The sequence below is a fragment of the Engystomops pustulosus genome, chromosome 5 (genome assembly GCF_040894005.1).
Source record: "Engystomops pustulosus chromosome 5, aEngPut4.maternal, whole genome shotgun sequence".
NCBI lineage: Eukaryota > Metazoa > Chordata > Amphibia > Anura > Leptodactylidae > Engystomops > Engystomops pustulosus.
Window position 1 is genome coordinate 150,632,243 of NC_092415.1, and position 25,513 is coordinate 150,657,755.

Below are 25,513 nucleotides of genomic sequence, written 5' to 3' on the forward strand. Positions count from 1 at the left end.
TTAGTGGGTAAGATCTCAAGTGGATTTTAAAATTTTTTGGTATATCAATAAAGGGAGATTTTATTAATACTTTTTCTCAATATCATTGCTGGAGTCCGTAAGGATTATATTTTTTCTTGCATATCAACTTTGAACAGTAAATAATATAATTAAAATGAGTTGCAGAAAGTTATAAGGTATCACCAATGTCCGCAGTGCAGGGAGAGGCTGAGAACTGACAAGAATCTGACAACTTACACATGCAACATTTATTGGCCTCAGAATAGGGCATAACCGCAAAAAGATGTTTTTGTACAAATGGTTTTCATTTTTTAATGTATTAAAACCTAAAAAAAAAAAAACTATATAAATGACCATAGCGACACAAAGAAGTAAGTGGTGGTGTCATTTGGAGAGAAACAATAAAAGTAGGGAATCCTCTGTGACATGTGTACATTTCCAGTAGATAGTAAGAGGCAGCCAAACGAAAATCTGTATTAAATGGCAAAAATAACTTTATTAATTAACTGCAAAAAGAACACAAAGCTCTGGTGTGCAGCCAGCCTACAAACACGATAATAGCAGGAAGAACAAATGTTCTCCTGGGCTCATTCAATCAGAATGCCAGCTAGAAAATGGGAAATGCTATGAATCATCTAAGTGTATGAGCTGGCCAGTAATTTTCTTTTTTGGAACATAGATAAACTATCCAACAAAAATGCAAAAAAAAAAAAAACTAAACTAAAAAAAAACACTGCGGAATAATATTAGAAAACACCCAAGGATGTGTGAAAAGGATGATAAATTTTTCTTGTGTGATGAAGTCTCTGTGATACAGAAGGAAGCTATTTATTTCAACTGGGTTGAGAATCCCCATCTGTTTTCCATTAATTTTATGATTTCAATGTTGTCAAAAACAAGTTTGAAGCTTTATTGTTAAAAAGCAAGGAAATAGACAGCACTACTCATCAGTTATAAGTCCTTATTGGCAGGTGCACGTAGCCTGGGTACCAACTCACCAAGCTGAAACAGCAACGTTTCGACTCGCTTTAATCTTCATCAAGCTTGATAGAGACTCACATGAGTCAAATTGTCTGTGCTTATGCTCGGGGAATAAAGAACTTTATCATTTTTGCACTGATACCCTGGAATGCTGTTGCCTTTTTCCCAGGAATGCTTTCTTGTTAAACTACCGTATATACTCGAGTATAAGCCGAGGCCCCTAATTTTACCACCAAAAACTGGGAAAACCTATTGACTCGAGTATAAGCTGAGGGTGGGAAATGCATGGGTCACAGACCCCACCAGTATATAGCCAGCCAGCCCCCAGTAGTATACAGCCTGCCCCGTGTAGTATACAGCCACCCCAGCATAAAAAAAAAAAAACAACTTATATACTCACCCTCCGGTGGCCCTGATGCGCAGTGCTGCTCCCCTGATGTCCGCACGGCTCGTCTTCAGGCTTCTGCGCCCGTCTTCTTCCGCGTGGACATCGGAGGAGCAGCACTGCACATCGGGGCCGCCGGAGGGTGAGTATATAAGTTTATTTTTTTAAAGTCATTTTTACTGACTGACGGCTGACTTGTATTGACTCGTATATAAGCCGACGGGACGTTTTTCAGCACATTTTTTGTGCTGAAAAGCTCGGCTTATACATGAGTATATACGGTACTTGTAAATCATTACTTGGAGCGACATAACTACAATGGCCACAGGAGAGGAATAAAGCCTTGGTATTTTTAAGTAGACTAACAATTGTCCTGTGTTCGCCATCATGGGAAAAAAGGATTTCACCATTAAACCTAAAGACAGGTTCCTACAAAGTACTTTAAACTGTTTTGTTTTGTTTTTTTGGATAAAAATCCATAGGTCAGATCTAGCGAAAATTACTTGAAAAAGTTGTCAATGTGTGACTCGGCTTATCTCCCTCATTTTCCCCTCCATCAGGAATTCTCTTCAGTGAATCACACGCAGCCAATGTCTCCCGCAACCTCCTAATTCCTCCCTCCCTCAGGAATTTTCTTCAGTGAGTCACACACTGCTAACGTCTCTCTCTCAACTCCCTCTTTCTCCATCCCTCATTCCTAAAAGGGGAACAAGGGAGCTGAGCCAAACCTGTAATTAGGATTAATGGTGAAGTACTGACGACAAGTGCCATTTAAAGAATAAAATAGAAAACAAAAATAAAAAGACATTAAAATATTCAAGATGCATATTTTATAAAAAAAAAATGTGGTCCTTATTTATCTTTATCTGCAAATGGGAAAAAATACAAATGGACACAGATTTAGCACTATATGGCAGTGATGGCAAACCTTTCAAAGACCAACTGCCTTAAAGGGGTGTTCCCATTTCCGAAAATTAATGTTATTGTTTGTATTATGAAAAGTTACACCATTTTCCAACATACTTTCCGTATCAATTTCTCATGGTTTTCTAGATCTCTGCTTGCTGTCATTGTATAGAAAGCTTCTATGTTTACTTCCAGTGGACAAAAATCTGTCCTTGGTCACACAGGTGTACGGCTCGTTAGTATCAGAGAGTAAACAGAGCTGTGTTATATAAAGAGCCGTGCACCTGTGTGACCATGGTCAGATTTCTGTCCACTGGAAGTAAACATAGAAGCTTTCTATAGAATGACAGCAAGCAAAGATCTAGAAAACCATGAGAAATTGATACAGAGAGTGTATTGGAAAATGGTATAACTTTTCATTATCCAAACAATAATATTTATTTGATGAAATGAGAATATCCCTTTAACTAGAACCAAAACCCACTTATCTAAAGTGTAAACAAAACAATTTAACTCTTCTCAGAGTCAGCAGGCGCATGTCCGGAGCCTGCAGCGAGGTCTTTAGACATCTCTGGAGTTTACTACTACTCCCGTGCTAGCAGAGACACCTGGAGACCCTAAGGCAGTAATGGCGAACCTTTTGGAGACAGAGTGCCCAAGCTGCAACCAAAACTCACTTATATGTTGCAAAGTGCCAACATGACAATTAAAGCAGTAACTGCTTGATCCCTGCTGTATCACAGCTTTTAAACGTATTGGCGTCCCGAGTTCACCATTACAATAGAAAGATGATAGAGAAATTTGGATTGTAGCTTCCCACCAGGGTCTCTGATGAGAAAGGATCAGGGGACCCAGAGTAGGAGGTCCAATAACAATCCATCTCTATTCACACCTTCTTGCTCCTCCTTTAGTCCTGGCAGCCAAATAGAGCTCAGCATGGCACGTCCTGGGCTGTATTGGATCACAGGAGAAAGCCTTTAGTCCTTGCTGGCATACTCTGTGTTGGGGTGAAGGCCTGCGTGGCCACAGAAAGGGCTCCAAGTGCCACCTCTGGCACCCGTGCCATAGGTTCGCCACCACTGCCCTAGGGAGAAGGGAGATGCAGTTCATTACCGTGGAGTTTACAGCTGGCCCTTTAAATCTCCAGGAACCCACTAACCCCCGCCTCCTATGGTGCACGTATGCCGGACCCAGCGCTGGATCAAGGCGAGTGAGGCAGTGGGGGTCAAGGGGAGCATGGGGGGACATGGGTTGATCCTATTATTTTAGCCCTATTATTTTTTAGTCCTTTTCCATCAAAACCTTAGTCTTTCTGCTCATATTCTTCAAATAAGTACCTGGTATTAGAACCCCTGATCAGTGGCTTCCAGGACCATCTCTTCTGAATCACAAATATTCCTTTCACCATGGATCTATTATACATCTTTAAAGCATTCACTCTTGAAGTAAATTCATTTTTATTTAAAAATCGCACTTCTTTCTCTTTGAGTGGAATTATAAGCTCTATTCTCAATGTACTATCCTCAGAGGTTGCACTAACATTTTTCTGGGAGGGTAATAATACTCCTTTTACCATTTTTGAGGAGTATTTTTAGCCGATGAGGAGTATGACATTTTTAGGAATACAAATATAGAACTCCTAGTTGTGTACATATATCTATGAATGTCTATTAACGATCTAATAAACGTCTATTAATACAAGAAAATCATTAAAGCCTGAATTTTTTTTTTTGATACAGGTGGTGCACAACTTTTTCATTGTCTTGACCTACAGAGCGGGCCGGGGCCGACCCCCCCCCCCCCCCCGTAGACAACCCCCTATAGGGAGGGCTGGGGCTGACGCCGAAGTTAGACTACCCCCCCCCCCCCCTACAGAGCAGACACCGGCCCCCGAACCACCCCACCACTATAAAGTGGGCAGCCCCAGACCCCCCTACAGAGAAGGCCAAGACTGACGCCTCTAAATTTATTTAATCTATTTTGTGGGGTTGAGGGTGTTACACTTTTTTTTTTAAGCTGTTTATTTTTTTACTTTTTTTAATTACAAATTTTTTTACAGGGGAAAATATGTTCACTGCTAATCCTATATATAGATCACAGATAATAGTGATCTAATGGCAACAGTCCATTGGATCACTGTTATCAGTGATGTGTATACAGAGACCTGCAGAGAGGAACACACACTGCACACGGCACCTGGTACACTCGCCACACGGCAAACTCGCCACACACGCTACATGGCCCCTAGCACACACACTACACACAGCACCTGGCACACTCGCCACACACGCTACATGGCACCTGGCACACAGCACCTGGCACACTCGATCCCAAACATTGATATAATCCTTATTAATATTCTTCACTGATAAGTTACTAGCAAACTGTTCTGCTTCTTTTTCCACAGTGTTTTGCTCCAATAATTTTTCTAGCATTGGTGACTGTTCATTACAAATAGTATCATTGCTTTTACTGTCAAGAATCCCTTGAAACATTCTACCCTAGGTGAGAGCACCTTCTCAATAAAAGATAATCTACAATCAAAATCAAGAATGATAAAATAGGGACACTTTTTCATAGACACTGTGACTGAGGTAATTTTATATTTGATACCCATGACCTCCTCCCTTCTAATATTAACTTTTAAAATTAAGCTAATGAGATAGAAGGGCTCTGGAGGGTGTTACCAAAGCCCACCTGTGCTGCAGCTCCAGATGTTGTTACGCTGTAAGAAGCACTGAGAAGTGCTGAGTGAGCAGGAAGGGTGAGACAGTCACCCTTAGCTTTTGAAGCTACAACACGGAGGGCATCTGGAAAAAGCCCCAGAGAGCCATACTGGCTTATTAACATAGCTTAAAAAGTTGATTTTAAGAAGATTACATATATATATATATATATATATATATTACCACAGTCACTGTGCCTGAATGTAGGAGTGTCCCTGGTATATCATGCTTGATTTTTATGGTAGATTTCCTTTGACTGAAAAGTAAAAAATAATCACATATTCCCATTCCACTAAAAGTAAAAAAGACCAAAAATATTGTCCAGCACTCAAAAGGCGAAAGCCAAAGATTGTTCTTCCAGTCTAGTAACTCTGTGCAGCCGATGAGAGGCAACTTTCTCAGAGAAGATGCAGCTGACAGGGATGTGGATACTATCTAGGCCTAGTGCCCTAGTCAGAGTTTCTACCCATTTTAGCTCTTAGACACCCACTCCCTAGTTGAGGAGCTGGCAGAATACCAACTACTTGCAGGGCCTTGGGTGGTGACTAGAGAGGGCACATACCAAATGTTATTATTTATTAAGAAACAAAATAGGACAAAGGTACTCAGCACTATCCACTAGCTCCCAGGCATTGACAGCCAAATCGGACACAGGAACAGTCCAAGACGCAGAACCAACATATGACAGCACAAACGGTGGTGCTCCGCTAATGGTAAGCAGTCCTTGTAAGATTCAAAAGTGAGGAAAATGAGATGCGCGGCACTCACCAAGATGTGCAAGAGTCCTTTATTTCAGGTGCGTAGTACAGGGAAGGTGCGGGGTGCGTAGGAGTGTAAACATTCTAACGTGCCAAGAGGCGCACATTGTAAAATGTTAAAATAACAAACAATATGAAAATTAAAAGCAACTACAACAAAGTACATACAAGGGACACCTGCAGGTAAGAATATCTATCTGGTGTTACCCAATCCTGCAGAGGAGTATATAAGTTGGTTAACTGTTCTTCATTTTCCATAATCTATATGACAGTACAGAAAAAACATCACCGGATATTTGTTCGTAGAAATACACTATAATTGTTTTATCGTTTAACCCCAAAATACCTGTAGCATCAAATTTGATAATACATTTTATCTCTTGTCTCAATAAGGTACGATTCCTGTCTACTCCGAGAGGATCTACTTTAACCTGTTCGATGCCGGCAAACCTCAGCACCTCAGGGTTTCCATCATGGCAATCTTTTACAGGTTCGATCGATGGGGGACAACCATTCCCCGAACTTATAGATTTGTAATGTTCCCTAAATCTCATGTAGAGCCTACGTATGGTCGTATTGATATAGAAATATTTTCAGGGACAAAAGACAATGTACACAACATGCGTAGACTTGCATGAAATAAATCAATCAACCCTTTGTGTAATGCCTCCAAACTGAATCAACTTCAATTGACTGTTGTACATACAAAACCTGCATGACCCACACTTATAATTCCCTTTAGAAAAACCTTTTTCCAACCAGGTGACTCATGGTGTGGAAAATCTACTGTGTACCAATGCTTTTTTTGACTGTAGGGCACCATCTGAACGCAACACATGGACGTTCCGTGGTAATATCACAAAGTTGGGGATCTTGCCTTAGAATATTCCAATCTTTTTCAGATAGTCTGACAGATAATATTCTCACAGGAGCTGAACTCAAAGGAAAATGCTAATTTCTTGATATTGTTCCTACTATCCCTCACACTCCCGTGATTTATCCTTCTTCTATTGCTAGATTGTAACAGATCCTTCTGAGTTAGAGATGTAACTCTCTAATAAGCTTCCTGAAGCAATTTTTTAGGTTATCCCCTAGCTACCAAGCGGTAAGATCTTCGGCTTGACCGATAAACTGGGTGTCCTCACTATTCATCCTTCTAAGCCGTAAATATTGGCCATACGGTAATCCATTCTTGGTATGAACGGTGTGAAAGCTCTCGAAGTGTAGAAGGGAGTTGGTAGCAGTGGCTTTTCTGAATGCAGATGTACACAGCTCCCCTCTCACCTCGCTAACCCTCACATCTAAAAAATCCAATTCTTTCTCTCCAAAAACCGGAGTAAAGCACATGTTCATCTGTTTGAGACAAAGAGGTTGTCCAGAGAATAGATGTAACAATCCTCAAAACAGGTGAGAAAGAAATTGGCAAAGGTACAAGCAATGCAGTGCCCACTGCCATGCCGGTTCTCTGGACATACCATCTGTCGTCAAACATGAAGGCGTTATGGGACAGCACAAACCGCAAACCCTCACATACAAATTCCACATAATGGGAGCTCTTTTAAGCATTAACTAAAATGTCAGGGATGCATTGTACTCCCAAATCCTGTGGGATGCGGGTATATAGGCTCTCTATTGAGTATAAAATACACATATAGGGAAAGGTAAGTGATGTGCAGCAGCAACTTACCTCTTTTTGGTAAACAAGTCCAGCTTCAAACATCTTCACAAACAAATATTGTGTCCATTTATAATATTCAGGGGAACAAGTACTAATTTCCTAGATAAATAAGAAAAGGTGAGACAAGTGAAAAACAGAAGATACCAATATATGAATATAATGTTATTGTATCGTACAAGATGAGATGACGTTTTCAACACTCAGAAAATAACATTGTCTGACATTCCTCATGGTCACTACTGCTGACGGACACACAATACATTGGCCGGGATATGTCATACAATATGAATATTCGGATGAGAAACATATTTGTTTCTCAAACCGCACCATTTCCTTAAAAGTTGAGTTGCAGTACTGGACACAGCCCAAGAGCAAAAAGCAGCCATATTTTTATAAACTTTATAACATCTTTAACTGGAACCCGACTGCCCAGTGACAAAAGACATCAGCGGCCACACGTGGCATCAGCTGCATCCTAACAACCAGCATATAAATCCTATGAATACTATATCCTTGTACTAAGCAATTAAAATACTGCTGTAAAAGAGTTATTTAACGCTTGAAGGTTTAGTTATTTCCGTTTAATAGAAAATCTACCATCAAAATCAAGCATCAATAAACCAGAGACACTTACTCATAGATCCGAGTACGGTGACTGTGATTTTCTTTAGAATTATGCTAATGAGCCTAAAGGGCTCTGGTATGTGTTAACAAAGCCCCTCAATTTTGCAGATTCACAGGTTACAATGAGCAGAACATGTCTCACCCTTCACCCTTCTCTCTTCCTCCTGCCTCTGTACTCTAGGGGAGGGCTGCTCTGCTCCTTGTGATTGAGAAGACATCACTGATGGGCTCAGGAAAGAACCCTCAGAGCCCCTCAGGTTTATTAGCATAATTATCATTAGGAAAGCATTTGAGAACCTTTGTTTGGATCAATTATCCTAGTAAGGATATTAACTCTTTCCTGTGCCAGAATATTTTTTAATTAAAATATGCAGTATAACTAAACATCGTTAATTTTCTTATGTTTTACTACTTTATCAAATAAAAACATGTTTCTAAGGAAAACAGCATTTGCCTATATGTCTCCATATTCTGAGAGCTATAGCTTTTTTATTCCTCAATCAAAAGTGGATTATTAGGGAGATTGGTTGTATTATAGGGTACATCTGACTTTTTGATCGTTGTTTTGGGAGGTAGGAAATTATAAAATTGCAATTTTAAATTGGCTATTAATGATTATTATACCTGTATTGTGAAGTGTTTAAAATTATGTCATGTCATATCTGCTTGGCCAAAGTCACAATGGAGGCTACAAAACCAATAATTTTACAAAAAATAGAATTATATACAGTATAGAGAAATGCATGAATTCCGTGGTGTTTTTTATTTTTATTCATGGGTTATTTTAACTTTATTTTCCTTTGTTTTTACTGTCCCACATGGGGACATACACTGGGGATTCTTTGTTCCCTCAAACAATACATTGCAGTACTTTTGTACTGAATTTATACTGAATTTTGTACTGAATTTGTACTGAACATATTGTATCTGTCAGTGGATTACTGACACTTTGCCTATTAGTCCCAATCTTGGACTAGGCACAATTGCCCACCGTACATGGTAGACACAGAGGTCTTCATCTAAACTCTGGCTACCATGGCAAACCCTTGGCACCCCTCTGTCTCTATCCTTAGCTGCTGTAATTGTGTTTGATCGCGATAGTTAAAGGGGTTTCTTATATGTATTCAGGATAACAAAATAACACGTTCTCTAATTCAGTTAAAGGGGTTTCTTATATGTATTCAGGATAACAAAATAACACATTCTCTAATTCACTGTTATTAACAAAAAAACAGCATTTTACATTCCAACCTGTCTCTATCAGTCCTAGTGTACACAATTTCAGTTGTCCCTAGACACGACCCTGCAACTTCTGACTTGGGGTCGGGCCGCCATCTTGGATTCCTGTGTGACGGCCCACTGTTGAGTTTCTGTCTCTCTCTGCTCTGAGCCTGGAGCCACGCCCCCTGCAGTCTAGCATGGAGTTCATAGACTCTCGCTGAATCACTTCCTGCCAGCACCACATTGTGAGGAAACTACAAATTCCAGTACAATGTCAGAAGGCAGATGAAAGTGTATATACAACTTTCTGATCTTTATTGTGTTATCACTGGGGGATTGAGATGAATTTTTTTTTTTGTGGGAAAACTCCTTGCAGGGGCCCCTTGTCTGTCGGACAGACACAGCAAGGACCAAGACGTTTGTATCAGCACTCTACTGCAGCGCAATGCGCAGGCACACTGGCAGTACCAGCGAGATCAGCAGGACAAGATAGATCCTAATGCAGGAATTTGTCGCTAATTAGGATTATCTATCTCGTCCTGCATCGGGAACTGGTTAAGGACATCCCGAAATTCACGTTAAATCCACACCTGGTACTTAATTTCTGTAGAATTCCAATAGATTTTTAAAACAGAAAAGTATGGTAAATGAAAATGCCCAAGGTTTCACATGTCCATGTCAGAGGTAGGTCATTTATCTCAAACTGACCCTAATATAATATCTGACTAAGATACCCAAAAATGTGCTGTAAAAGGACACTGTTCTTGGACAATTAAGTCATTCAGTTAGTCACCAAACAGAAAGAACTAGGAAGGTCTGTATTAATATTGGATGCGACAGAGGAGACTAGGGAATGAGTCAGAGGGAAAAGTCAATGCTCCATAACACTGACATGGTTTTCATGAGCAGGAAAGATGTAAAATAAATCTTCAAGGGATTCCACAAGTTCTGCTGCTGGGAGCCAGACTGTGATACTCTGTGATGGCTCTAAACTCTAATTACAGCTTCAATACAAAACATTCTTCCTGAACTTATGGGGTTGAAATCGCAATGTGCTGATCTCAATTCCTCTGCCCAAATATGACAAATTATTTCCATTTCTCACTGGAAATACAAAGCTATAAATTATGCAGCAAAGACTTACCAGCTATGGATAGGGCTCGGCCCACGAGCATTTTGTATCGGTATTGAGTATTGTGACACTTAAGATATTGTTATCTATAATTCTCACATTCATGTATATTGTAAGCATATGGGACTAGAATTACTCAATAAATGGTTTTAAATAATAACAAGCTAAAGCACATGTATAAGCATAAGAATTTTGTCTCACCTGGTGTGAGGTATGTGCTAGGATCTGATGGGGGGCAAACAGAGGGGGAACTGCTGGGGTCCACAATATAAGGGGAACTGGGGGCACAGAATCAAAGGGCCTACAATTTGATAGGGAGCTGGGAGCCACAATGTGATATGATGGGCACTAAGTGGAAAAGTGTGCATTTTTTGTCCCTCCATGTCTGCTGCAGTTGAGATATGGTATACACTGAAAAATAGAAGTGCCATAAAGCTAAATTTGAATACTTTATTAATCACACACAAGACAAGCTGTTTAAACCAATTAAAATGTACAACAGTACAAAAGAAATTGGTGGATTCTTATAATCCCCTAAATCTCCCCCACTTGCTCTGATAGGAGATAGCTGGCAATGAAAAAAGGATTATTGGAATCACAAAATGTGCTATGCGAAAATCTAAACAATGTAATGTTGTTGCATGAGTATAGAAGTAAACTATAGCTAAAGTTGACATTGTAGCAAATTCACCTAGCAACAATATATATCAAGCAGAAAAAAACTAAAATCAAATCACACAAAATTGCACAGAATTGCACAGAGGAGCTGAAGAAGACCAAAGGAACTGAAGAGGATCTGAACGACCCGAAGAGGCTCTGAAGCAAGAAGAGGACCTACAGGGGCGTTGGAAAGGTGAGTACAGTGTTATATACTATATGCTATATACTACAGGGGCTGGCAGGCTATATACTACAGGTGCTGGCAGGCTATATGCTGGGGGGGCTGTGACCAATGCATTTTTCACCCTCGCCTTATACTCGAGTTAATAGGTTTTCCCAGTTTTTTTTGTGTTAAAATTAGGTAACTTAGCTTAAGGGTCAGCTTATACTCAAATGTATACAGTAATAAGTCAAAAAGGGGGGGGGGGGGCAGGCCACTGGTGACAGCCCCATGTATAACATTTATCAAGGGTGGCTTCATTATGTATGTGAAAAAAGGCATCGAAAAATAGAAAGGCTTAACCTTTTTTCATCATATTGGATGATGTGGCCTTCTCTCTTTTTCTTCCTTGGACTATGGATCCTGCACACTAGGACCCTGGGCTGCGTGCAGCAAACAAAACAGCTTTTGGTAAATACATGGGTTGCTGTCTTTTTTTCTTTTTTCATTATGTATGTGATGACTGAGGTCTGATGTGACAGGACCTGTAGCCACCACTGGACATGCTGTTTCAGAAAAGCAGTGAGCTCATTAAAGTTAGTAGCTAGAAAAATAATAAATAATTTAATATTAATTAAATAATAAATTTAATTTAAAAGCGTAAACGTAACCAAATTGCATAAATCAATAGTACAGACAGTAATTGATTTTGTGGGGTTTTACAAAGTGCGACAGTGACTGATTGTGCTGCTGTCAAGAAGTGTAATAGGCTTTTCTTTTTGGCCTGGGGCAATGGAGTCCATTAGGACAGGTAGTAAAGCAATTGTCAGGGAAGCGGTTACTGGATGCTGGATACAGGGAACACGAGAATGGATTACATACTTTATTACATAAAAATGTTCATTCACTCTTAGGTGCAACACAAAGTACTCAAAGTTGGCAGATGTTGGTCACACAAATTCCCTGACCGGTAGGTATATGAAAACAAGGGTGGACTTAGATAAGAAAATGTGTCCTTATCAAGCAATGGAGTGAGACCAGAGTTACTATGGCTTTAACCTACACTGAATACCCGCTTAACCCGACAATTGACTGCCTGCCCAAAATGCTTTATGCAAGCGGTGGTGCACCTATGGCACGAGGTAGCAAGTCAAAGCCATTTCTGTGAGCGCCCAGGCCAAAACCCCAGCACAGAGTTTGAGAAACTCCTGGGTGGTTCAGGATCAGGTGCGTTCAGCAATTTTTAAAGAAACTTTCCCTGGGACTGCAGGAGGAGCAAAGTGGTTTGGAAAGGGCTGGGATATCATTGGAGCTGCTACCCCACCATTCTGCCTGTTAAGGGGACCCTGTAAGGAAGCTACAGTGATAATCAGAATTTCCCCTTCTTCTTTAAACAATATTGGTGTCCTCAAGAGACAAATACAACTGAAAGACGTGGCAGAGCAGGGAGCAATCAGTTGCTGAATAAATTGCTGTGTCGGCACTTTGTGATAAATAAGTTGGTATTTGACTGTAGTTTGGGGGACTCGGCCTCTAAAAGGTTCAGCATCACTGCTCTATGCCATTAACAGATTTATGCCATGGGCTTTTGCTTTGTGAACATATGCAAACTTAATAGGAACCGCTTAGGTGTCATGTTTATACCCATTGGAATACAGACTTGCAACTAGACCCCTTGTTACTTATTTTCAATAATATTGAGGGAAATGGCTTCTAGGAAGCAATACCCCTAACACATATGGATGCCATTTTATTAGTAGCTAAACCTTGTATTATAAAACACTGAAAATCCCCATCAGTACCTAACTAGGAGTTGTCTGTAAGTCAGGTGTTCTTAAGTAGGGGACTACCTGTATATCACACAAGTGATGCAGAAACTCAAAATACACAAGTCAACTGCTGTGGTACCACATAATACATATCTCAGCAGCCCTTACAACCTCATAATACACATATCAGCTGCAGCAGAACCACATAATAAACACCTAATTTCCTACAGAATTTCACACCTCTGATCTAGATTCTACCATCAAATGAATATTGTTGGATTTAAGGATTTAAGAAGTGCAGTTCGAACTCTTAATTTAGAGCATTTGATATTTGCAAAAATTGCAGGCAACGAGAAACTCCCCCCAGGAAAAACATCTTCAGAGGGAAGGAGACTTAAGTTAGTCATCTTATGGATTTGCTCCACCCACTCCCGGGGGTGAAAATACAGGGTCAAGTTTAGAATCAGGGGATAGATTTTTAAGAAATATTTGTCACATGTTTGTTTAGATCCGATGTGTATTTCACATTTTACACATTTTTGAACAATTTGATTGAATGTAATTTGTCTTGGGAAATCCGAATCTGCAATAAAAATGGGGGTTCCCATTTTAGATGTTAAAGTTGCCTCCTACCCCCATGGAGTGGGGGTAGGAGATTGTGTTTGGTATCATTATATAGTTCTTAAAAAAATATTTGACACATAGATATTTATTTTTTTGATCCAATGTGTATTTCACAAAATATGCAACTTTCCCAACCTTTTTGTTACAACCTGCATATATATATATCCTTCCACTACTTAACGCACTGCAGGTTCTTTTACCTTATGACATCACAATCAGGGCAGGTTCTATTGGCAGCAGTTTCTCATACAGAAAGTGTTATTCGCCTTGAGAATGACGGTAAGTAGCATGTATTCTTCCTCACTCATTTCTTTTATCCCAAACTTCGACCAAAGTCTTTGCCCTTTTTCCAGTGACAACAATTAGTGTTCTGTTCCTCTCTAACACGTTCTTTTATGTGTATTTTATAACTTCTTGCCTTTGTCTTAAGCCATGTACATAGGAGAATTCGGTACAGTGAGGTTCGGGTTCATGTACACATCCAGTTATGACTTTAATGCGTTAATACTCTGGGTGATGGATGATGCCACACATGGCGTTCTGAACCCGTTTTTGGTCAGTTTTTAAGCAGTCCATCCAAAAACGCATTAATCTTTGAAAAACGCAAGGGTTTTTTTTAAATGCATATGTTTTTGACAGATTTAACCAATTATCCTAATTAAAACCGGTCAAAAACGGATTATTGTACATAGGGGGCAGTATTATAGTAGTTATATTCTTGTACAAGGGGGGTATTATAGTAGTTATATTCTTGTACATAGGGGCAGCACTATTGCAGTTATATTCTTATATACAGGCAGTCCCTGGGTTACGTACAAGATGGGTTCTATAGGTTTGTTCTTTGAATTTGTATGTAAGTCGGAGCAGTATATATTGGAAATAATTGAAAATCCAGCCAAATTTTTAGGGATTTCTGTGACAATTGGATTTTAAAAAAGTTGTGTTGTCATAAGAACCAGGATTAACAATAAAGCTTAAAGGGGTATTCTCGTCTGAGCACTCACATTCAATTTCCGGAATCTGCTGTATATAAACATTTCATCAATTAGGTGTTATTAAAAAAAAGTTCCTGTGTGAAAATAATTTCTCATAAATGTAGTGATATGGTCCCTTAGAAACAAGACTGTGTCCTTTGATACGGCCACCTCTGCTGGAGGGATTGTACAAGGAAACATAAAGTTCCTGAATATTAAATGTCCAGGGGTTACTGCACGTCCCACAGCCGTCCTGTGGTAATGATTGCTGAATCCATGTGGTCAGGCAGGCTCTATAGCACATGTCTGGCCACCGCTGCGAGGTGGTAGCTTCCTAGGATACAATCTAATTTCTAAGGGACAACATGGCTACATTTATGAGAAATAGAACATCAAATTTAAGAAATGTTTACAAATGGCAAATGAATTTAATTAAATGTGAATGCCCAAATGGGAATACCACTTTAGTTACAGACACTGTTAATGCTATTTATTGTAGCCCAAGATTAAAATACAGTAAATTACTAACCCAGAGGTCCGAATGTAACTAGGAGTCGTCTGCAAGTCAGGTGTTCTTAAGTAGGGGACTACCTGTATATAACATTAGTGATGCAGAAACTCATAATACACAAGTCAACTGCTGCGGTACCACATAATACATATCTTAGCAGCCTTCAGAACCTCATAATACATATATCAGCTGCAGCAGAGCCACAAAATACACACCTCATTTCCTGCAGAATTCCACACTAAACATATCAGCTGCTGCAGAATTCACAGTGCACATTTCAGATGCTGCAGGACCAAATTATATATCCCTCATCGTCTAAAAAACCTCAAAAACACCCTTCAGCTACTGCAGATCATAATGCACACTGCGGCTGCTGCAGAAGAGCTTATTACACAACACAGCTGTTGCAGAACCTCAAACTACACACCTAAGCTACTGAAAAACCTCATAAAACACACCTCATTTACAACGGAACCTCATAATACACACTGCAGCTGCTGCAGAACTTCAAAATACACACCTCTGAACCCAAACCGTAACACCCACAAAGGTGAATAGTGAATAGGGGGTTCCAATTTTAAATGTTAAAGTTGCCCCCCACCCCCATGGAGTGCGGGTAGGAGATTGAGTTTGGTATCATTAGATAGTTTTTTAAAAAATATTTGACACGTAGATACTTATTTTTTTAATCCAATGTGTATTTCACAAAATATGCAACTTTCCCAACCTTTTTGTTACACCCTGTATATAAATATATATATATATATATATATATATATATATATATATATATGTATATGTGTGTGTATACATTTATATATATATATATATATATATAGACAAGTTTTGTACATATCCTTCCACTACTTAACGCACTGCAGGTTCTTTTACCTTATGACATCACAATCAGGGCAGGTTCTATTGGCAGCAGTTTCTCATACAGAAAGTGTTATTCGCCTTGAGAATGACGGTAAGTAGCATGTATTCTTCCTCACTCATTTCTTTTATCCCAAACTTCAACCAAAGTCTTTGCCCTTTTTCCAGTGACAACAATTAGTGTTCTGTTCCTCTCTAACACGTTCTTTTATGTGTATTTTATAACTTCTTGCCTTTGTCTTAAGCCATGTACAAAGGAGAATTCGGTATAGTGAGGTTCGGGCTCATGTAAACATCCAGTTATGACTTTAATGCGTTAATACTCTGGGTGATGGATGATGCCACACATAGCGTTTTGTACCCGTTTTTGGTCCGTTTTTAAAAAGTCCGTCCAAAAACGCATGTGTTTTTGAAAAATGCATACGTCTTTGACAGGTTTAACCAATTATCTTAATTAAAATTGGTCAAAAATGGACACGTTTTAAAAAAACAGATGCGGTTTTTAACGCATGCGTTTTTGGACGGACTGCTTAAAAACAGACTAAAAAACGGGTTCAAAACGCCATGTGTGGCATCACCTTACGGCTCATACAAAGTTTTATAAAGGGGTTGTAAAAAGGATGAAAAACATAGTCGCTTTTGTTTCAAAAAAACAGCACCACAACTGACCCTGGCAGGTGCCAGTATTGCATATAGATGTATAGCAATGAATAGGGCTTAGTTGTAGTAACACACATTATCCATGGTCAGGTGTGCAGCTGTTAGTGGAAGAAAGTAGCCAGGTTATTTACCTGTAGACAAAACCTTTAATGAATCCATGTGCTAGGAAAAAAAAACCTGATGCTCGTCTCATTTTAATCCATTTGTACAGACCACACAAGGTAAGTCTGCGATAAAGAAATCTATGAAAGAACAATAACTGTGCAACATATAAGAAATTAGCACACAGATAATAGCAAGTAGCTACACATGAGCTCACTAGTGGAAGTGCCAATGGCTACACATGAAATCACTAGTTACAATAAGGACACATGCACACTGCCGGGCAGCCATACATCAGCCCCGATGGAGAGGATGAGGGGTGACCCCTCCTCCTCTCTCCATAGTGATACATGGCGCTTCCCTGTAATATGGGGAAAGATAGGACATGTCCTATAGTCTATAGCTACACAGGAGATCACTAGTGAACGTGCCTATGGCTACACATAAACATTTGGGGAATACATTATTTTGCTCTCATGGTTGCAATGAATCTAATATATTAATAATGAAAAGACCCCTTAAAAATGTCATATTCTTGCTTTATAGCAAATGGATTACGAGATGAATTATTTTGGCTTCATGGCCATGTCCTATACTAGCTCTGGAGTGGAGATTTATTCTGAGAAAATTGAGATGATCAGATACTACCACACACCAATGCAAGAAAGCTTGGGAAGACCTTTGGATATGATGGAGTACTTGGCAATGGAGGAGGAAGTTTTCAATCCCTCTGAAGAAGACCTGCCCCCTATTCCTTCCTGGTACAGCACCAGAAATCAGGTCAGAAATCTATTCCTTGTGACTACAATGCAGGGAACACAGGAGCACTTATGCAGAGACGTGTAGGGAGAAGGATTGAGTATGTGTGACCACCAGCACTCGGCTCAATAGTGGATGTGCCTATGGCTACACATGAGCTCACTAGTGGATGTGCCTATGGCTACACATAAGATCACTAGTGGATGTGCCTATGGTAACACATGTACTTTTGGTGGATACATTATTTTCCTCTTATAGTTACATTAGGCTGCATGCACATTGACGTATGTCCGCACAGCCACTGCCGAGCAAGCATACGTCAGCCGTGATGGAGAGGAGAAGGGGTGACCCCATCCCTCTCTATAGCGATCCACGGCACACTACCCGTAATACAGGGAAAGATAGGACATGTCCTATGGACATGTCCTATCTTTTCCCTGTTTACTATTAGTGGACGTGCCTATGGCTAAACATCAACATTTAATGGATACATTATTTTCCTCTCATGGTAACAATTAATCTGATATATTATAATGGGATGACTCCTTAACCAATTTCCTATTCTCACTTTATAGCAAATGGACTATGAGATGAATTCTTTTGGCTTTATGGCCATGTCCTATACTAGCTCCGGAGAGGAGATTTATTCTGAGAACATTGAGATTACCAGATACTACCACACACCAATGGATATGATGGAGTACTTGGCGGTTGAGGAGGAAGATTTCAATCCCTCTGATGAAGACCTGCAACCCAGTCTTTCCTGGTACAGCACCAAAAATCAGGTCAGAAATCTATTCCTTGTGACTACAATGCAGGGAACACAAAAGCACTTATGTAGAGATTTGTAGGGAGAAGAACTGAGTATGTGTGACTGCTAGCAATCAGCTCACTAGTGGATGTGCCTACAGGTACACATGAGCTTATTTGTGCCTATGGCTGCACATAAGTTCACTACTAGTCGGCGTGAATACGGTTACACATGTACATTTGTTGGATACATTATATTCCTCTAATAGTTACAGTAGGCCACATGCACAATGATGAATGGCCACATGACTACGGCCCCATCCCTCTCCATAGCCATCCACGGCGCACTACCCGTAATGCGGGGAAAGATAGGACATGTCCTATCTTTTCCCTGTTTACTACTAGTGGAAGTGCCTATGGCTACACATCAACATTTGGTGGATACATTATTTTCCTCTCATGGTAACAATTAATATGATATATTATGATGGGATGACTCCTAAAACAATTTCCTATTCTCACTTTATAGCAAATTGATTATGAGATGAATTCTTTTGGCTTCATGGCCATGTCCTATACTAGCTCCGGAGAGGAGATATATTCTGAAAACACTGAGATGATCAGATACTACCACACACCAATGGAACAAAGCTGGACAACACCTTCAGATATGATGGAGTACTTGGCAGCGGAGGAGGAAGTTTTCAATCCCTCTGATGAAGACCTGCCCCCTATTCCTTCCTGGTACAGCACCAGAAATCAGGTCAGAAATCTATTACTTGTGACTACAATGCAGGGAACACAGGAGCACTTATGTAGAGACGTGTAGGGAGAAGGACTGAGTATGTGTGAGCGCTAGCATTCAGCTCAAGAGTGGATGTGCCTATGGCTACACATGAGCTCACTAGTGGATGTGCCTATGGTTACACATGTACATTTGTTGGATACATTATTTTCCTCTGATAGATACATTAGGCCGCATGCACACTGATGAATGGCCACATGACTACGGCCGGGCAAGAATACGTCATCCGCGATGGAAAGGAGGAGGGGTGACTCCATCCCTCTCCATAGCGATCCACGGCACACTTCCCGTAATATGGGGAAAGATAGGACATGTCTTATCTTTTCCCTGTTTACTATTAGTGGCTAAACATCAACATTTGGTGGATACATTATTTTCAGCTCACGGTTACAATTAATCTGATATATTATGATGGGATGACTCCTTAACCAATTTCATGTTGTCAATTATAGCAAATGGATTATGAGATGAATTCTTTTGGCTTCATGGCCATGTCCTATACTAGCTCTGGAGAGCAGATATATTCTGAAAACACTGAGATGATGAGACACTACCACACACCAATGGAAGAAAGCTGGACAACACCTTTGGATATGATGGGGTACTTGGCAGCGGAGGAGGAAGTTTTCAATCTCTCTGATGAAGACCTGCAACCCAGTCCTTCCTGGTACAGCGCCAGAAATCAGGTCAGAAATCTATTCCTTGTGATTACAATGCAGGGAACACAGCAGCACGTATGCAAAGATATAGTAGGCAAAAAAACTGAGTATGTGCAACCACCAGCACTCAGCTCAGCTATTGGATGTATGTTTGGCTACACATGAACACACTAATAGATGTGCTTATGGGAACACATGAACATTTGGTGGATACATTATTTTCCTCTCATGGTTACAATTTATCTGATATATTATGATGGGATGACCCCTTAAACAATTTCATGTTCTCACTTTATAGAAAATGGATTATGAGGAGAATTCTTTTGGCTTTATTGCCATGTCAGAAACTAGCTCTGGAGAGGAGATATATTCTAACAGCATTGAGATGATCAGATACAACCACACACCAATGGAAGAAAGCTCAACATTATCTTTGGATATGATGGGGTACTTGGCAATGGAGGAGGAAGTTTTCAATCCCTCTGAAGAAGACCTGCCCCCCATTCCTTCCTGGTACAGCACCAGAAATCAGGTCAGAAATCTATTCCTTGTGACTACAATGCAGGGAACACAGGAGCACTTATGCAGAGACGTGTAGGGAGAAGGACTGAGTAAGTGCGACCGCTCACATTCAGCTTACTATTGGATGTGCCTATGGCTACACATGAGACCAATAGTGGATGTGCCTATGGCTACACATGAGACCAATAGTGGATGTGCCTATGGCTACACAAGATCACTAGTGGATGTGCCTATGGCTACACAAGATCACTAGTGGATGTGCCTATGGTTACACATGAGATGACTAGTAGTAGGCATGCCTATTGTTACACTTGTATATTTGGTGGATATATTATTTTCCTCTCATGATTACAATGAATTTAATATATTATGATGGGATGACCCCTTAAACAATTTCATGTTCTCACTTTATAGAAAATGGATTATGAGATGAATTCTTTTGACTTAATGACCATGTCAGAAACTAGCTCTGGAGAGGAGATATATTTTGAGAACATAGAGATGATCAGAAACAACCACACACCAATGGAAAAAAGCTGGAAATCACCTTTGGATATGATGGGGTACTTGGAAGTGGAGGAGGAAGTTTTCAATCCCTCTGATGAAGACCTGCCCCCCATTCCTTCCTGGTACAGCACCAGAAATCAGGTCAGAAATCTATTACTTGTGACTACAATGCAGGGAACACAGGAGCACTTATGCAGAGACGTGTAGGGAGAAGGACTTAGTATGTGTGACCGCTAGCACTCAGCTCACTATTGGATGTATGTTTGGCTACACACGAGCTCACTAGTTTACATGCCTATGGCTACAAATTACATCACTAGTGGATGTACCTACGGTTACACATGTACATTTGGTGGATACATTATTTTCCTCTCATAGTTTCAATAAGGCCGCAAGCACACTGAGGTATGCCCGCTTAGCTACGGCCAGGTAGGCATGCATCAGCCACAATAGAAAGGAGGAGGGGTGACCCCATTCACCTCCATAGTAATTCACGGTGAACTTCCCATAATAAGGGGAAAGATAGCGCATGTTCTATCTTTTCCATATCACTCTGTGCAGCCATTGCTGGTCTATGGAGGGCTTATGTAAGGCCGTTACCTTGCGGCTGTACGTTCATCCCCCTACGATTGTGTGAATGCGGACTACATATTATATATTATGATGAGATGACCCCTTAAACAATTTCATGTTCTCACTTTATAGCAAATGGATTACGAGATGAATTCTTTCAGCTTTATTGCCATGTCAGAAACTAGCTCTGGAGAGGAGATATATTCTGAGAACATTGAGATGGTCAGATACAACCACACACCAATGGAAGAAAGCTCAACATTACCTTTGGATATGATGGGGTACTTGGCAATGGAGGAGGAAGTTTTCAATCCCTCTGAAGAAGACCTGCCCCCCATTCCTTCCTGGTACAGCACCAGAAATCAGGTCAGAAATCTATTCCTTGTGACTACAATGCAGGGAACACAGGAGCACTTATGCAGAGACTTGTAGGGAGAAGGTCTGAGTATATGCGATCACCAGAGCTCATTATTGGAAGTGTGTATGGCTACACATGAGCTCACTAGTCAATGTGCCTTAAGCTACACATGAGCTCACTGGTTAATGTGCCTATAGCTACACATGAGCTCAATAGTGGATGTCCCTATGGCAAAACAAACATTTAGTGGATACATTATTTTCCACTCATATTTACAATAAAGCCGCATGCACACTGACGTATGCCCGCATGGCTACGGACGGGCAGGCATACATCAGCCCCGATGGAGAGGAGGAGGAGTGACCCCTCCACTCTCCATAGTGATCCACGGTGCACTGCCTGTAATATGTGGAAATATAGGATAAGTCCTATCTTTTCCTGTATACGGAGAGGCTCATGTGGCACCTTATCTCACCGCGCGGCCATTGCCGCTCTATGGTGGGTGTATGTAAGGCTGTAAGTTTGTGACCGTACATATGTCCCCCTACAGTCGTGTGAATGCGGCCTAAATATGATATATTATGATCGGGTGACCCCTTAAACAACTTTATGTTCTCACTTTATAGCAAATCAATTACGAGATGAATTCTTGTGGCTATATGGCAATGTCCTACACTAGCTCTGGAGAGGACATTTATTCTGAGAACATTGAGATGGTCAAATGCTACCGCACACCAATGGAAGAAAGATGGACAACACCTTCGGATATGATGGGGTACTTGGCAGTGGAGGAGGAAGTTTTCAATCCCTCTGATGAAGACCTGCAACCCAGTCCTTCCTGGTACAGCGCTGAAAATGAGGTCAGAAGTCTATACATAATGACTACAATGCAGGGAACACAGGAGCACTTATGCATAGACATATAGGGAAAGGACTGAGTATGTGCAACCACCAGCACTCAGCTCACTAGTGGCCATACCTATGGTTACATATGAGCTCACTAGTGAATGTGCTTATGGCTACACATGAGCTCACTGGTGGACGTGACTATGGCTACACATGAACTCACTAATGGACGTGACTATGTATCTAATATATTATGATCGGGTGACCCCTTAAACATTTTCATGTTCTCATTTTATAGCAAATGGATTACGAGATGAATTCTTTTGGCTTTATGGCCATGTCCTATACTAGCTCTGGAGAGGAGATTTATTCTGAAAACATAGAGATGATCAGATTCAACCACAAACCAATGGAAAAAAGCTGGACAACACCTTCGGATATAATGGGGTACTTGGCAGCGGAGGAGGAAGTTTTCAATCCCTCTGAAGAAGACCTGCCCCCCATTCCTTCCTGGTACAGCACCAGAAATCAGGTCAGAAATCTATTCCTTGTGACTACAATGCAGGGAACACAAAAGCACTTATGCAGAGACGTGTAGGGTGAAAACCTGGTATGTGCGACCTCAGTAGTGGACATGCCTTTGGCTACACATGAGCACACTAGTGGATATGCCTTTGGCTACACATAAGATTACTAGTGGTTGTGTCTATGGCTACACATGAGCTCACTAGTGGATGTGCCTATAGCTCCACAAGTGCTCCCTAGTGAATGTGCATATGGCTACACATGAGTTCACTACTAGTGGATGTGCCTATGACTAAACATGAACATTTGGTGAATTCATTATTTTCCTCTCATGGTTACAACGAATCGAAGATATTATGACAGTATGACCCCTTAAACAATTTCTTGTTCTTACTTTTTAGCAAATGGATTACGAAATGAATTCTTTTGACCTTATGCCCATGTCATATACTAGCTCTGGAGTGGAAATCAGATACAACCACATACCAATGGAAGAAAGCTGGACAAAACCTTCTGATATAATGGGGTACTTGCCAGTGGAGGAGGACATTTTCAATCCCTCTGATGAAGACCTGCCCCCTTTTCCTTCCTGGTACAGCACCGGTTGTGATATTGTAAGCCATGTTCACGCTCCGTCAGACATCAACAGATCACAGTCTCCAGATATTCTGCTGTATATACCTAAGGAAGAGGGGGACTTTAATCCCCTGCATGATGAGATGCCTTTATTTACCTACTGGCCAGACACCGGATGTGAGATTGTAAAACACATTCACGCTCCGTCAGACATCAGCAGATCACAGTCTCCAGATATTCTGCTGTATATACCTAAGGAAGAGGGGGACTTTAATCCCCTGCATGATGAGATGCCTTTATTTACCTACTGGCCAGACACCGGATGTGAGATTGTAAAACACATTCACGCTCCGTCAGACATCAGCAGATCACAGTCTCCAGATATTCTGCTGTCTACACCTAAGGAAGAGGGGGACTTTAATCCCCTGCATGATGAGATGCCTTTATTTACCTACTGGCCAGACACCGGATGTGAGATTGTAAAACACATTCACGCTCCGTCAGACATCAGCAGATCACAGTCTCCAGATATTCTGCTGTATACACCTAAGGAAGAGGGGGACTTTAATCCCCTGCATGATGAGATGCCTTTATTTACCTACTGGCCAGACACCGGATGTGAGATTGTAAAACACATTCGAGCACCATCAGATGACAGCAGGTCAACTACAGAATATAAGAAGGATTTCCCTGAAGAAGAAGAAGAAGATTCTTCAGATGATGATCAGCCCCCCATCCACCAGGATCCAGAGGAGGACAAAAATCTCTTCAATGTTTCATCATTAAATTTGAACAGTTGGATGGATGAAGAATCGACAGAAGACTCTGAAGTAACAACACGACCAAGAAGATGGTCCCTGAGATGGATGAGACTTGGGCTGAGAAGAATGACCGGCATTCTTTTTAGCTGCTGCAGGCAGCAGCAGGTGGAGTAATAAACCCATAAGCAATGGCTGGCCTCAAATGACATCGGAGGTCCTGATAAATGAGGAGTTCAGAGAACCATAAAGACCCTAAAAGACCTCAAATGCCCTCTACAAAAAAAATGCATGGTTTATATTTTCCTTTAGGTTTAAAAAACAGGTATAATAAACATTTCAAAAACTTAAATAAAATGTGTGTGGATAAATGTCTCAAAACAGTATGGGCTGAAAATCATAGGCTAGCACCTATGTATGGGGTCACAGCATCTTATAAAAGACTATAACTTTTAATTTCTGCCATTGGATTGACTCGTTTAGGCCACAGACTGCTTTAGGGATGCGACTTACAAAGCAGACTGATGTCAGCAATCCAGTGAAACGAAGACAATGATGTCACCGTATCCTGCTCCTGCTTAAAGTGTTGAACCCACAGATAGGGTAAAGTCCTTGGGCACAATGGAGACACTATTAATGGGCGGATTGGACACTACTACTGAATGGGTCCTATAAAGAAACGCTAGGTGGAGGCATAAGAGGGGTTATTACAACCAAGCTAGGCTAATCCGAGTGAGTATGGACATTATTAATAAATGGGGGCATAATTGGGATTTTATTACTAAGTTGTGGCATGGAAGGGGGTGTTAGTTTCGAGAAAATAGTTCTGATAAAGGCACTAAAGAAGCAGACGTGGTGGTCAAGAAACTAGTCACTAGGATAGTTGGATGGAGGAGAATAGGGGAAAAATATATGGTTTGTAATAAACTATTCTGCAATTTCATACTTGATAAGTACATTAAAGATCTGGCATTACACAATATGGTCACTGTATGGCAATGATATCCAACATCTCCTATCCTTCATTAGGAGGAAGTTAGGAGACTCCCATTCACATTAGATGGTTGGCCAAATCTACATGAGCCTATGCGTACGTCACATAAAATGCAAATATGACATATATGCATA

At 40.6% G+C, this 25,513-nt stretch overlaps 2 protein-coding genes across 9 annotated transcripts in view; one reads left to right on the forward strand and one right to left on the reverse strand.

Moving 5' to 3' along the window:
* The window catches only part of LARS2 (leucyl-tRNA synthetase 2, mitochondrial), a 156,096-nt gene that overhangs the window by 74,590 nt on the left and 55,993 nt on the right, over positions 1 to 25,513 (reverse strand). For all 3 annotated transcript variants that reach the window (XM_072153401.1, XM_072153402.1, XM_072153403.1), the window contains one exon: positions 7,444 to 7,533. In XM_072153401.1, the coding sequence (XP_072009502.1) occupies positions 7,444 to 7,533 (90 nt within the window). The remainder of the gene's footprint in view (positions 1 to 7,443; positions 7,534 to 25,513) is intronic.
* On the forward strand, positions 16,000 to 24,721 carry LOC140133332 (uncharacterized). 6 transcript variants are annotated; one of them, XM_072153400.1, is made up of 11 exons: positions 16,000 to 16,079; positions 17,294 to 17,527; positions 18,082 to 18,291; positions 18,786 to 19,019; positions 19,514 to 19,747; positions 20,019 to 20,252; positions 20,657 to 20,890; positions 21,455 to 21,688; positions 22,307 to 22,540; positions 22,825 to 23,058; positions 23,506 to 23,666. In XM_072153400.1, the coding sequence occupies exons 1-11, from the start codon at positions 16,074 to 16,076 to the stop codon at positions 23,566 to 23,568; spliced, it is 2,151 nt and encodes a 716-aa protein (XP_072009501.1). In that variant the 5' UTR covers positions 16,000 to 16,073; the 3' UTR covers positions 23,569 to 23,666. The 6 variants fall into 6 exon arrangements, with proteins under 6 accessions (XP_072009501.1, XP_072009499.1, XP_072009496.1 ...); XM_072153395.1 differs by having other exon boundaries at positions 16,007 to 16,079; positions 23,453 to 24,721; XM_072153398.1 differs by lacking the exon at positions 22,307 to 22,540 and having other exon boundaries at positions 16,006 to 16,079; positions 23,453 to 24,721.